Raw genomic sequence first — 15,810 nt, 5'->3', positions numbered from 1 at the left:
TCTTTTTTTGCTTTATACGAGTGTTACGCTCTGAAAACTTCTTAATTTATTATATGAAAAGTGAAGAAATTCATTTTCTTTAATAACTTTTCCAAAAAGTGTTATACTTACAATAAAATACTGAAAAAAAAAAAATAAAATGTTTGTAAAACTTTAAATGGAAAAAAATAATTTTCAAATTTTCAATGTCTATTTTTTTTTTCATTTCTTATGAATTTTCTTGAGATTTTGTATTTGAAACCGCATTTTAAAAAAATGAATCTAAATTTGGTATGTATTCTATCTTGTTCTCCTTCTTCTTCTTCTTCAAATTTACTAAGGAATGAATAAAAACACTTGTACAAAATTAATAGATTTTCTCTAATACAAAAAAATTAAAATGTAATACACGTGTAGATTACACACGTACATTGGAACACCCACACATGCATGTACAATTAAAAGAAAAAAAAATTGCATACCATAAAGGCTGATTTAACAAACCTGTGAGATTTAAAGAATACTTTCTTCTCACAAGTTTATATTGATCGAATATAATTAGGCTTTTCGGAGTGTTGTTTAGTTAATATGACAATTTAATTGAATTTAATTTTTGAAAAATGTATGAATAAAGCTCTTACTGCCAATAATAATATTATCAGATTACCATAACATTTAGTAACAAGAGAGTCTCCGCAACTCGAATCCAATTAATATGAAATCCATTTACAAATAATTATACCATAAATTAAATATTAGCCAATAAGCCAGAAAATTCAAATAAATTTTATAAAACATATCAGATAGCTGACGATTTAAGCATCTTAAAATGAATTCTCTTTAAGATTTTCTCTCGCTAACACCAAAAAAATATAAAGACGCACATCAGTCAAATCAATTGTTAAGTGACTAATATGACAATTAAAAATGTGAAAACCAGCAATTCCTTTAAGAATAATTTCATTAAAATCTATACAAATTAAACTGTTACAAATAAGAACATTTTACTGTTCATTACATGATTACGTCATTTAAAAAAATGAGAAATCAATTAAAAGAAAGATTAAAAATCTTCTTTCAACTTTTAAATATTTTGATCTTAATTCTTAATATGAACTCAATTTCAATTGAAAATTTTATTCAAATCCAAATTTAAAATGAAAAAAAAAATTCTTTTCATACAAGAGCACTTGTTTTTCATACCTTATTATCATATACACATATAACATAGACCTATAATTAATTTTAATTCAATTAAATTTTTACATATATCTAAAATTCACACATTTTTTGAAAAGAATTCATATTTTCAGTATTTATGTGTGGTTAAAAGGAAATTATTAAAAGAAAAATGTCGGTAGTAAAATTTTCTTTTCTATTTTATGAATTTCTTAAGAGTTATTAAAATATTTAAAAAAAATATATATGTATAAAAGATTTATAGAAGCAAATAATTTTTTTCATTTATGATCTCTTAAGTCTTATTTTTTTATTAAGTATATTTAAATTTTTCTTTTTTGTCTAAAATCTTATCCTTACACAAGTGTAATTCTTCAAATTATTAAATATATTTTTCAATTATTTTCTTAAATTTATTATTAAAAGTCAATTTATGATATAAAAAGTGTGTATATGTATTTTATAGTTCTTTTAAGTAAATTTGTAGGTTTTTCTAGTGTTATTTTAAGATATTGCTTGAGTACAGTAGAAAATCTATGAAGCAAATATATACAAAATTCTTTAAGTAGTACAGAAATTTTGTAATATAGAGAATCTTTACCATAAAATACATATTTTACTAAAAACACAAAATAGCAAGTTCGTGACAATTAATATATTGTTCGTGAAATATAAATTTCAGAATGTCATACACAATATTCATTATAAAGAGATTTCACTGTAAATTCATACATTTATTAAGTCACACATTTTATTTATTAAGAAAATACAAAAAATTTTGGAAATTTTCAAATAAATCAAACCCTTAGACGATATTTTTTGTCATTTTTCGATTCTTTCATAAAATAAAAGAATCCTGCAATGGAAAAATACCAACTTAAATAAATTAAATTTTCGATTTTTCATGTTTAAATTTTTTATCTTGCTAGCATTTGTTATTTATTAATTTTATTTTAAACTTAATTAAGAAAGCCTTATTTTCGCCATTTATTAGTATTTTTGTTAATTTGAAATAGGTTTTCGAAATTATAAACTATACCAAAATAAAATAATGTAGTTACGTTCATTTAATTACTAAGATTTTTTAAATATTAGAATTTGTCTTTTAGTGATTCTAAAATAAAATAAAAATTCCAAGTTATTACAGCTGAGATTTAAAAAATTATTAGTATTTTTTATTGGGGGTAATTACCCTTTTTAGAAAATAAAAATTACCCTCAGATAAGAAGAATTAGTAGTAAACCTAAAGTAAATGAACTTACCGGGTAATTACTCCTGTATTAAAGGGAAAAATAAGTAATTACAATATAGAAAACAAATAAATTGTTACTAGATAAAATTTTATTCTCCGTCCCGTGTTATCGTCTGTTGGCATTGGTAATATTTTTATTTTCAATAACTGTTATTTCCGAATCTTTATGCTTTTCCAAATTTCAAAATGATAACAGAAAATTCATCAAAAAATATATCTATTTATTTTAATTCAATTACTTAATCCAATTCAATCATTACGTTACGTTGTTTTTCAATATTAGTATTCCGCTCATCCTAAATGTATGCAATAATTTAAAAAAAATCAGTATTTTCGCTTGTTCAAGAGAAAAGTGCTACATTATAAACAATTGGTTTGATTCATCTTTATTGAATGATAAATGTACTCAAATGTAAAATTTTTCAACAAGATATAAGTACTCCCTTGACAATAATAATCATATTATTACTTTTAATAATAATTATAAAGTGCCCTAATTATATTGTTCTGTGTAGCAAAATTGTTTAAAAATTCATTAATTTCTATTATACATATAAATATATATATGTATGTGATATCAATTTTGTACTTATAGTTATTTTGCAAAAGTGTAATTTTCCATTTTTCTTAATCGAATACATAATACTAAAGAATGATTTCAAAATGTTCACAAATTAATTATTTTTCTTTAATTGTAATTTGGCATTTAACTATATGTTTTACCTTTATACCTTTATAAATAATTCAATTTACTTCTTTCATTTTATCTTTTATCAAAATATAGAGATGTGAAGAATAATTGAAGAGTATTGAAAATTTTTTTATTGAAGAACAAAATACAAAAACAAAGAAATAGAAAATCCTTTAAAAATCACTTGTATTACTAAAATTGATTTTAAAGAAGTTAATTAAAAAGTTCATTTCATTTAAAATGGATAATTATTATTGGAAATTGAAACAAGAGTTCAATATAATTTTTTGTAATTAAAAATCTATTATATTTTTGACTGGACAATTATAGTGTATGTGAAGACACCATTTGTGTGCAAGAATAGAATGAATTTGCAATTAAAAGTGATTTTAAGGAGATTTAATTAATTTTCAGGTTGTAATTTAGACGAGTGATTAAATTTTATTGAAATATGAGCCAATTACTCTTCTCGAATATGCTACTTTTAGGACTCATTTCCAAAATATTCAAAATTAATCTGATAAAATCAAAATTTTTAAATTAATTAATTAAAACAATTATTATTAATTCATTTCAAAAATATTCAATATTTTTAATTTTTATCCATTTCGAATTTTCTATTCATTACAGTTACACAATCATGAATTTGTTGAAGTTTGTATGAAAATATTATATCAAGTTGAATTACAACGTACAACATTAGAACAAATGTGGGGTTTCTCAGTTGAAGCTGAATTAATTGAAAATGCTGAACGACAAGATGAACTTTGCTGTTATGTTAGTCGTGTTGAAGATAAAAGTGTAGCTATGCATAATGGTAAGTTTTAAATTTAAAAAAAAAAGAAACATTTAATTTTTATTATAAAATATTTAAATTAATAAAAATAATTATGTTTGTTACACTCAGAAAAAATTTATTTAAATTTTAATTAATTGAAATATAGAAATTTTAAATTTTTATTTTTAACACTATTACTTATAACAAGTCGATATTAATTAAGCAATGGAATCACCATTAATATGATTCCATGGTGCTCAAACAGGGTGCTATACCCTAAATATTATATACTTATAATTTTAATTTAAAGAAAATTTGACAGAAAAGAAAATTGTCCTTTACGGCTAAATTCTTAATTTAAAAATATTTTTTTTAAAATACAATTTGATCCTTTTAAATTTATTATTTTCTTTCCCATTAGTTTCTTTAAATTTTTAGTTAAATTTTTTTTTTTTTTGTTACTAAGAAAAAACTCATGTATTTATCTTGATTATTTTTCAATTAGATATATATACATACATTATATTGTATGTAAAGGATATTTTACGTATGTCATATGTGCATGTGTTAACTAACAAAATAAAAATATGACATTTACGTGAACATTTTAGCTATGGAAAATTTATTTTTTCTCAAACAAGAAACAAAAAAATTGCAAAAAAAATAAAAAAAAAATTGTTATCACAGCCAGAAGTAAAATTAAATAAAAAAAAATACAGAAATACAAAAAAAATTGAAAATGAAAATAATAGGTTTTCTCATATTATATTGAGTGCTTCACTCACACAATGCATGAGAAATATCAAGTTTCCGATATCATTTTATTGCGAGTATATTTCTAATATCTATTAAGAAAATCCGGATTTTTTTTTTTATATTCGCATGAGGACTACAATTAAGAATTTTCTACCATATTTTAAGCACCAAATATTTGTCTCCTTACAAAATTAATAAATATTGTAAGCGAAATTGTTCTAAAATTCAAATTTCTGTCAATTCAAACTGTTCTCTGTTCAAATTTTTAAAATTATTATACTAAAAATTTACATAGAAATTCAATACCCTTACTTGAACACTGAATATATTCAAAATGCCTTTAAATCAATCAATTATAATGTAGTGTAAAGCATATGAATTGAAATTATTATTTATTTTTTCAATTACATCCTTTCATTCATAAAACATAACACAAAAAGTTGACATTGAACTATAAAACCGCCACTTATATCAGAATATTCTCTTAACCCAAACTTATTACGCTATCCAGTTGCTTTCAATACCTTTGGTATAATCCTTTCTGAACAAAAAATTTACTCTCATCTCGTTTATTCATTAAAGAAATTCGATTATTCTATATATAAAATCCAAGAAAACACCATGTAAAAAAACTCTTGTAAGTATATATGTATTTTTATTCATACAGGTAATATATAGAGTCCTTGATATAAAATTGTATATATACATTATGTACAATATGTGTACATAGGTGAAGTAAATGTAGAATAAAAAAAAATAAAATTTTAAAAACTTCAAAGCAATTTTTATTATTATTTTTTTTTTCATTATTGTTTTCTTTCTTTTTCTGTTTTATCGTTATTCGCGCAAATAAATATCGTAAAAAAAAGAAAAGTAAATTTTTCAATTCAATATTTTTTCTCTTTTTTCTATTTTAGTTATCGTTTTTCAATAATATTTTTTGTATCTTCAATTGCAATTTTTTTTTATACTTACTTTATACGTTTAGGTACTTCGATTTATTTTTAGAATTGAAAACTTGACTAGTCTGATAAATAAATCAGTAGTAAAAATGTTAGAGACAAAAAAAAAAGAAGTGTACCAAAAGTACAAGATTTAGAAGGAAAATAAAAAATAAAGATTTCAAATTATTTTCTATGTTTTCTAAAATTTTGAAAAATTTTAAAAAAAAGAAAATGTAGATTTTTGTTTTTTTCTTCGAAAAGCTTATACATACTTATTTTATGTGACAAAATTACTATACTTACATTTACATATATTAAGAAAAATTGAAATTGAAAATAATTCGACATTTTAAGTTTATAAAATTTTAATGTACATAATATAATACGGGAATATTTTTCTCTTTCAATTTGTGAAGGTCTTTAAAGGAAGAAAATTTAATTTTAAAGACACCATTTAAAATAAGTTTTAAATTTAATTTAAAATTTAAATTAAAGCTGCCATTATTAATGTTAAATTACAAATTAAATGTCTGTAAATATGAAAATTAAGAGAAATTTAATAACCTTTAAATGTAAAAAGAGAATTTTTTTGAGCGAAACAAGCAACAAAAGCGACATTTTATCTCTCATTTTTTATATAAAAATATGACAAAATTTAGTGTGCTACTGTAGCTTTTTCACAATGTTACTTAAATAGTAGCAAAATTGCTATTTTTTTTTGTGTTCAATTGGAATTTCTACTTAGTTTTCGGAGTTATTACTTTTTTACTATTTTCAAATAAAATATTCAGTTCATATTTATATTTCACATTTGCATAATCATTTCTTTTGCACATTTTTTAAAGTTTTAATGCTCCAGCTCAATGTTATGTATTGAAGCTACTGTTCTTTCAATTTTGCTATAAATATTTTTAGTTTGCCACATGGTTCTGATCCGGCTGAATGCGTTACTTCATAATTAAGTTTAATCAAAAATAATTTATCAAATAAATATAAAATAGAAATAGTAAAAGCAATAATGTTCGCTCAAAGAACTTAATTATGAGTTATTCTTAAGAAAATAAACTAATTTATTATATAAATATATGTGCATACTCGTAAGTTCGAAAATTTAGAGGCAAAGTCGAGAAAATTCACTGAAATGAAATATTCTTAAGTTTGACTTTGAAACGAGATGGATGAAATGAAATATGCTACGTTTATGCTATTTTTTCTAATTTAATTTTTGCTAGTATGCTACCCCTTTTTTCCAAAATTTTGCTACTTTTGTGTTATTTCAAGCGGCGACCCTGTGTACTAGTGGTGATCCATTTCGTTAATTCTCTTTATTATTAATAATGTTTGTTATTTTACTATACATACAGCGTAGTATACCATAATAAACCGAATACTTTCCTTTCAATTAACCGGTACAGACAGAATGCTTTACTCTCAATTTTACTCTCAATACTCAAAAAAGTTTTCTTACAGTTTTACTCTTCTGAAAAGAAAAATACTCTTAATTACTGTGAGAACGAACAAAAATTACAATGAATTTCTTACAGGAAAAAGTAAATTATTTTAAATACAAATTTTATTTAACAAATATTTTCTTTTATACTTGTAAACTGCAATTCCACTCTATACAGAATTCAATTTTAAGTTCTCTAATATTTATTATAAATTATTGAAAATAGAGTCTTTAAACAAAAAATTTCTCTTAGAAATTTCTCTTTTTCTATGAAAAATATTTCAAATATAAAAATATTAATATTAAAAAATCAATTTACTTGATTCGTAAAACTTTGAAAAAAAAAAAATCTTTTACTTTTACCATGACAATTTTTTAAATTATTTTTCAAATTTAATATGACAACTCCTTTATTTTACGATGTCATCTTACTAAAAGTGTCAAAGTATGATTTTTAACTTTTTTAAGGAGAATAGCTAGCTTTCTATTTCTTTTTTACTTATTATAGTAAAATGTCACTTTTAAAAATAATTTTTATGTTACTTATATTTTAAAATTATTAGAAAAAAAAATATCAATTGAAATAAATGCACTCAGAAAAATTATAATGTAAAAGTAATCAATATAGTCAATGTACATTGAAAGTTATACGAAAAATATACCAGTGAAATCAAGGCAAGAGTTCACTTACTTGTAAATGAAAACGTGATCTCTACTTGGTTAACGGTCCCTCTCTCTTCTTGTTTTTAAATTTTTGAGTACAAATAGAGTAATGTTTCTATAGGTATATTCTGAAAAATGCTGAGTATTGAAAATATTCGAAGTTAAAATTTAAAATGTAGAAATTTTTAATTTACAATTTTATCATAATTGTAACAAAATTGCCTGTAATGACTACCATTAAATACATAGTAAATTGGGGTATAAAATACTAAAAAAAAATGAAAATCACCCACATATTCAATTCGAATCAAAATGAAGAGTTTTACAAACTATTAAGGTCAAATAACCATCGTTCTGACCTTTTCAAAACAAAAAAACCACACATTTGATTTCTTCTTCTGCATGATTGGTTTTTTTTTTTAACAATTTTTTTGTATTCTCTCATTTTATTCATATGCATACTAGTCGTTCACACTGAGTTCATATTTATAAATAACTACCCACTTATACACTAAATATACATATACGATATATGTGATTTCTAAAAATATTTCAAATTATGTAATTCTTGTAAAAATCATTTACCATTTTCTTTCCACTTTTTTTTTTATTTTGATCTCGGAATGTAATTTCAATTTTCTATTTGAATGGAAAAGAATACCGCCATTTTTTTATTATTTTATTCTCATTTTATTTTTTGCCCTTCTGTTCTCGGTAAGAATAATTTAGGAGAAAAAAAATTCAATGTAAGAAATAAAAAAAAAAATTAAAATTGTAACAGTATAAAATTTCAATTTTTTTGTAAAAATAAAATTACATACTTTCTGTAAATGGAAAGAAGTTTACTACAGTCGCCAAATCATAGTCAAAGGCGAATTTAAATCAAAGAGAAGCGAATTTGTTGATACCACGTTGATAACCCAATCAAGCTACACACGTAAGCTATGCAGCAAATTTTAATTTCAAAATTTGACAAGTTAGACTTCATTTTGAATTTAACATTGTTTACAATATTATGAAAAGTTACAGAGGCCACATATTCTTGAATATACTCAATTAATTTTTTAAATTTCACTGATAATTTAGATATATATTTATAACGATAACCACCTGAATTCAGATATTTTTAGCCGTATACGACCGCTTTCATATTTCAGTGTGAATGATCCAAATCGAACTGCAAGCCCTAATAATAATTCTGAACAATACATCTGTGCTTTTTGTAACAGTTAATCAAAAGAGTTTAAGCCCAATTAGAATCAATTCCAAAACTTAGAAATATTTTCCTAGATAATATGGTAATCCTTTTTTCTTCATGCATAAAATCTAGTTATTATTCAAAAAAAAAAAAAAAAATAAAAATTCTATTTCCATAAAGAATCTATTTATTCAAGATCTTAAAGTACATAAAAACAAGAAGAGTAAAAAAGCAAAAAATGAATAAAATAAAAATAAAATACATTGTTGATATTTAATAAATGTGCATATGTGTGTAACAAATCATTCTGTATAACACATTAGCTAAAGTCACAATAAAAATGAAAAAGAAAAACAAGAGAAAACTTGAAGAAATGAACATAAAAGGTAATAGTGGCGGCACCAATATTTTAAATCTTTCGTTACATAATATTACAGATTTTCTCGTATTAGACATACAAAAATATAAATTTATTTTATATATCATTTTCTATATTTTATATACGAGTACAGCATCTACATTTGAATATGTTAAAAGAAGGAAGAAAACAATAATATTTTATATGCCTATTTATTTTCTCTTTCTCATTAACTCACAACGAATACGAAAAAGAAAAAAAAAACAAATATTTACCTATGATCATCGTTTATCTCCTCTCATCGTCTCTCTCTCTCTCATTCTATTCATTTCTTTCGTGTTTTTTTTTCTTGTTACTTGTATCTTTTACAAAATATTCTAAAATCTCATCTCTTCATCATGTACCACCACAACCACCATCACTACCATTCTATATCTCTCACTCTCTTCTCTATTATTCTTTCTCTTCATTCAAATTTTTTCAAGCATGCATAATATAATACTTTTCTATTCAAAAAAGGTACACTTGAGAATATAAAGGTTAATTGAAAATGTATACAAGAGTAGGAGTTAAATTCAATCAAATTCAATTTTCATATCTACATATTTCAACACACAATTTACATACTTATATATTATGTTAAATATATACTGACTAAAATATGTTATACATATTGTGTTATATTATTATGAAATATTTACATTATATACCTAAGAATCCTATTTATTATGTACACCTTTATAATAGGTACCTATACAATTTTAGAAATTTTTTTTTTTTATCTCATAACAAAACAATGTTGAAAACCAAATCACATATGTAAATATATTTAACCTTCTAGATTAAATTAGGTTGTATATATGTATAAGATGAACTCATAATTTTCTCACAGTTCATAAAATTATAACAGTTATGCAATATTGTATGTTACTTTAATATATTTCTGTTTATATATACAGATTATTATATGAAACTATATTAATGTAGATTTTAGGAAAAGTAATTAATATTTATTTTTAATATCAGTTTTTTTTTGGATTTTGTGAACAGAATGTTATAAAATTATTCAAATATTTTATTTTCTTTGTAAATTTCATCATATTTTTTCTCTTCTTTTTTTGTTCTCAAAATAATGAATTGTTGTCCTGAACAAAATTATACTTTGTCCTGTAATTTTAATAACAGATTAAGTAAATAGTGAAATATTGATTAATTAATTAATAATCTTTTGAAGAGTAATATATGTATATGAACTCTAAAGCAATTATAACAGGAAAATGAAATCTTTCGAGCAAAAACAAAATTCTTAAATTTACACTTTATTCACACTCAAATTGTAGAACACAAAATAGTAACACTGTCTGTCCATCTTCCTGCATCATAATGAATATAACTGTTTCAGTTTTCAAATAAAATTCTATTCATTTACTTATACATATATTATAATAATTATGAATCAAATGCATTTACTAATAATTCATAAATCCTAAATCTATTCAAAAAAAAAAAAAAAATTTATACACCCTATATATTCCATATATGCATATAATATACATTTTGTATAAAATTAATATTGATTATTATTATTACTATGATTATATAAGATATGGGGAAAGGTAATAAAATGGAATATATTATATAATAATAATAATATAGATATAAAGCTATTAACATAATTATTATGATTCTGATGGTTATTATTTACTATATTATCAAATATTATAAAAATTATCTCAAAATATTTTTTTTAAGGTTTTGTATTCCATAAACTTATAACACATATATATATATATATATATATATATATATCCAGTTTAAAACTATGAATAACATTAACTATAATATACACAAACATAATACATATTATTGCAAATATAAGCATAATATTAATGTTTACGTATCATAGAGATTATTATATCGTATAATTTATTTAATATACACAAACATATATTTATATATAAACATAAAATATACCTAATTATTTCAAGTTGTTTATCCTGAATATGAAGTGAAAATCTTTTCAATCGAGTGAAAATCATTAAAATATTAGCTATAGAATTTCATACAATATTATTAGAGTTGTATATAGTCATATACTGTTATACATTTTTGTGTGAAATATTAAAGATATAAAATGAAAATAAATTTAATGTTATTGAAATAGACAAGTAAATGACAGGATATGTATGTATATATATAACAAGTAAATTATTTAATACAAATATAAAAATGAAAAAATAAAAGTAAAAATTATTTTTTATTATTTTTTTTTATTTTTTGTCTAATTGATGATCGATGACATCATTGATTATCATTGATCTCATTGAGCTTTCAAAACAATCATTCAAAATAATAATAGTTGTTATGTAATTGAAACATTCATATATACCCTTATATATATATATAATACATATATATAGTATACATATTTTAAGATAAACATGTTATATAACATTATAATTATATCCTGCCTATATTTATAAACAATGAATAAATTTAATAATAATTGTTTTGGTGTTGAAATGATGTAGATTTAATGGATTAATTCTAAAAGTAAATTGTATACTCTTGCTCTTATTTAAGAAATTAATTTATCTGTATATATGTATATATATATACATGCATAATTAGAGTAAAAGAATTGAAAAATATAATTAATTAAAGCTATACTAAAAACTTAATTTGTATGATTGATTATTTGAAGGTGAGCTGGTGAATTCTATTAAAAATCTGTTACAATTTTTGAATTGGAAGAAATTTTATGAATTTTATATAGAAAAATTTAAAATAATTGAACTCGAAAAAGTGACCATTTTTGCTTTTTACCCTGGAAGAGTGTTTACTCTGTCTTGACTCGTTCCTTTGATTACGACATCCATCTGTTCTGCAATTGTATGAAGCAATTTCCATTAGTTTATCTCATAAGAAATATTAATAATAAAGATAAACAACTACACGTTGTGTTTAAAAGTTAAATTTTTAAAGTTTACAACAATTCGGTAATATGAAAAAATTGCTAACGTCAAAAATGTACTAGTTTCATGTTAATCAAATTTAAGGGGCCTAAGATGTTTCAGGAATAAATTTAAAAGACTACTGCATCTATTGTTATACTCTTTCATTTCTAATGTATCTAATAGATCTTAAAAAATCTTTTTATCTAATTTAACAAAAAAATTTTAGAATTAAATAAAGTTTTGTGGAATTAAATTCAATTTCGAAATTGCACTGTAAAATCAGAGAACTTGCTAAATTTTGATTACATCCTAAGCCCATAAATTGTTTCAAACTAGCAATTAGAATTAAAAGCCAAAATTTTTTATTCAAATTTATTTATTTTGCCCCTAAAAATATGCAAAATTTAACAAAATCAATCAAACTGATTAAAATGTTCTAAATTTAAATTAATTCATTATTAATTGATTCGAATTCAAATTTATAGGGATTCCAATATTTTTTCCAGTAAAAACCCGAAAATAAATTGTTCAACCTTCAATTTAATATTTCTAATTTATTTAAATTAAAAAAATTATGAAATAAAAAATTACAAATTCCTCATATAGAAAATATTTTAAATACCACTTTAAAATTTTATTGAAAAAAAAAGAATAAATTAATGCAATGCCCCAAAAATTTTAAAATTATTTTGTCCTTCCATAAAATTTTCAAAAACTATAAATCTAATGAAAACAATTAACACTTCTTTTATTCACCATATTTTGTTCCCCCATTTTTAACACAATTTATTTATGATTTTCAATTCAATTATAGAAATTTTAATAGCCCCTTTAAATCTTTTTATTAATATTCTCTTCCTATCTCCCTCTCACTTCTACTCTTTCTCTGTATGTACAATAAATCACTTTACTTAACATTATAATCTAATAAAATGTATTTATTTATGCACTCGCACTAAAATAGTTTAAATGAATAACAATAAAATTTAATTTATTTTTTTTATTTTTAAAAGCAGAATTTTCCATTTTTGGAATTTATTTTATAAATTTCTAAAATATCTGCAATATTTTTTTTTATAATAATATACTGCCTCAAAATTTTGTTTTATTTTTTTACTAAAATTTTTGCTTAAAATAACTATATGAATATTTTATTTATTTTTAGCTTATTTGACCTCATATGTCCATTTGTGTATTGTTTAAAAGTGCTTACAGTATTATTTCGGGACCAAAAACGAAAAGAGAAACAAAAAAAAAACAAAACAGAATCTTCATTTAACCATAAAATAAAATTTTTTTTTTATTTATTTTCTTCTCAATTTTTATCCACCCAGTATTTTTTTTTTATTTTCGGGGTGGCAAAGAGTTATAATTAATGTAAAAGTCAACCTTTTAAAGTTAAATCAACAAAATAAAAGAGAAAAACAAAATAAAAATGTGGAAATAAAATAAATTTTATATTTTTTTGTTATCTGAATTAAAATATATAAAGGTCATTTTATGGGTGTTGCCGTTTTTTGTTTTTTATTTTTCACTTTTTCGCCTTCTTCATCAAATCTTTCATAAATTTTTTTTTTTTCATTTTTCCATTTCATTCCTCTTTTATTTAAGGTTTGTTTATTTGTATTATATTTTTTTAGAAAAATTTTTAATTTATTTAAAAATTTCTCAAAAAAATTTTTGAAAGGAATAGTTTTGCCCCGCTGGACTACATAAAAAGCTATCCATTTAATTAAGTTAATACTTCTGTTACTGAAATTAAATTAATTTTGTATTACTGAATTCGACTTATTGCGAAGCTGTAGATTCGGATTGAAAAGCTGTAGATTGCTGTTAGCATTCAGATTTATTTTATTTAATTTCTTCAATCGGCTCCAGCTTACACGGGTTATTCTGATGAATTCTTTTTTTTTCCTGAATAAAAATTCCTTATTATACAGATAAATATTCAATATTTCCTGAAAGTGCCCAAACGCGATTTCATAGATTGGCAGAATCCGTGAGTTCTTAATAAATATAGAAAACACTTAGAATCACTCTACCTCTTCTCGTTTAGCCAGAAAACGAAAATTTCCAAAAAAAATTTTTGCTACAGCTCAATATGACATATTGTGAGTTCCTAGTGTTTAGTGAATTCAAAATCATGAATCAATTGATTGGCGATTAGTTTAAAATTTATTTCAATTTTGTTCAATTCTATTAAAAATTTTTTAAATACTCTCGGCCAATACGAATTTCTGACTACTATAATCTCACTCTCCTTGTTTTCGTACCCAACAAATTCTCAATAATTAATAATGTCCACATTTGGTATCAACAAAAAACATAAAATAACTCCAATAATATTGAAATTAATAAATAATGGCAACACACAAAAATATGAAAAGAATGAAAAATAATCAGAAAAAAAAACAAAGAGAGAGAGAGAGAGAGAGAGAGAAAAAAACCAACTCTCTAATAAAATCTGCTTTTGTCACTTGAATTATATTTTTTGTTTTTCGTTTTTATTTAGTGTTTTTTTTTTCATTACTAAAATAATTTTGTTCCCTTAATAAAATGAAAAAAAAAACAAAATAAAAATATTTATTCTGTCATAAAAGAGGTGCTTAAAATGGGGTGATAACAATCAACAACAGAAAATTTGAAAGAAAAAAAAATTAAAAGCAAAATATCAAAAGGACACTACAAATTTAAAAAAAAAAAACCGCTATTTAAACTAAATTAAAAATAAAAATGTATTAAAAGGTATTTTAATTCTGGGCTAAATTTTTTTCTATATCTTCATACCTACAAATCTACGAGTACATACATGATGCATCCCTCACTTTAATGTGTGTTAAAAAAAAATGGAAAAATTCAATTTAATTTTTTTTTTTTATTCACTGTTTCTTTACTAATGAATTCATTGAAGTTTAAAAATAAAATCCGCTGATATTATTACCAATTTTCACAATAATGTCAAAAATAGAATGCTACACAAATAAATTTGGAAAATATGCAATACTGCAATATTTTGAAATATTTTTAATGAAATAAAAATATACGAAATAATTCTAGATCCTTGGAAATGAATTACAAATTTAGCACAGACTATACAAAATAATTGAAATCGTTCAAACATCTTTGATTTGGTCATAAATTTCATTTCAAGATTTTCAAAATTTTTTTCAAACTGCAGCATGATGGTTTTCCCTTATTGCCATACAACAACTATGTGTTATAGTTTAAAATTTCCAAAAATTCGACTTAAAAAAAATCCTACATCTCCTTGCTTGGTCAGAAAATGCAGTTGAAAATATTTAAAACTTTTTTTTCGTCATATTGATCCTTTTAAGACCAAGATATAATTATTTTTGATTAAAATATTTCATAAAGATTTCACGAATATAATATTATGAATAAATGAAAATAAATTAAAAATTAATAATAAATTTATATTTATACTTGAATTTCATATGAAAAAGCAACATCCAAATGAAATTATTGCCCGTACACAACAGAATATTGCCAATAATAAAATGTTGACGAGTAAGTAAGGAGATTTTATAAATTTTTTAATAAAATTTTCAATGAAAACTTTTTTTTCTCTCTATCAACATTTTTGA

At 22.1% G+C, this 15,810-nt stretch overlaps 1 protein-coding gene across 2 annotated transcripts in view; it reads left to right on the top strand.

Moving 5' to 3' along the window:
* The window catches only part of LOC129612790 (protein still life, isoforms C/SIF type 2), a 279,580-nt gene that overhangs the window by 175,931 nt on the left and 87,839 nt on the right, over positions 1–15,810 (top strand). For both annotated transcript variants that reach the window (XM_055526563.1, XM_055526562.1), the window contains exon 7: positions 3,732–3,918. In XM_055526563.1, the coding sequence (XP_055382538.1) occupies positions 3,732–3,918 (187 nt within the window). The remainder of the gene's footprint in view (positions 1–3,731; positions 3,919–15,810) is intronic.

Source organism: Condylostylus longicornis, unplaced genomic scaffold (genome assembly GCF_029603195.1).
Source record: "Condylostylus longicornis isolate FDR11 unplaced genomic scaffold, ASM2960319v2 ptg000077l, whole genome shotgun sequence".
Classification (NCBI taxonomy): Eukaryota; Metazoa; Arthropoda; class Insecta; order Diptera; family Dolichopodidae; genus Condylostylus; species Condylostylus longicornis.
This window is presented reverse-complemented; position numbering and strand designations above follow the sequence as displayed.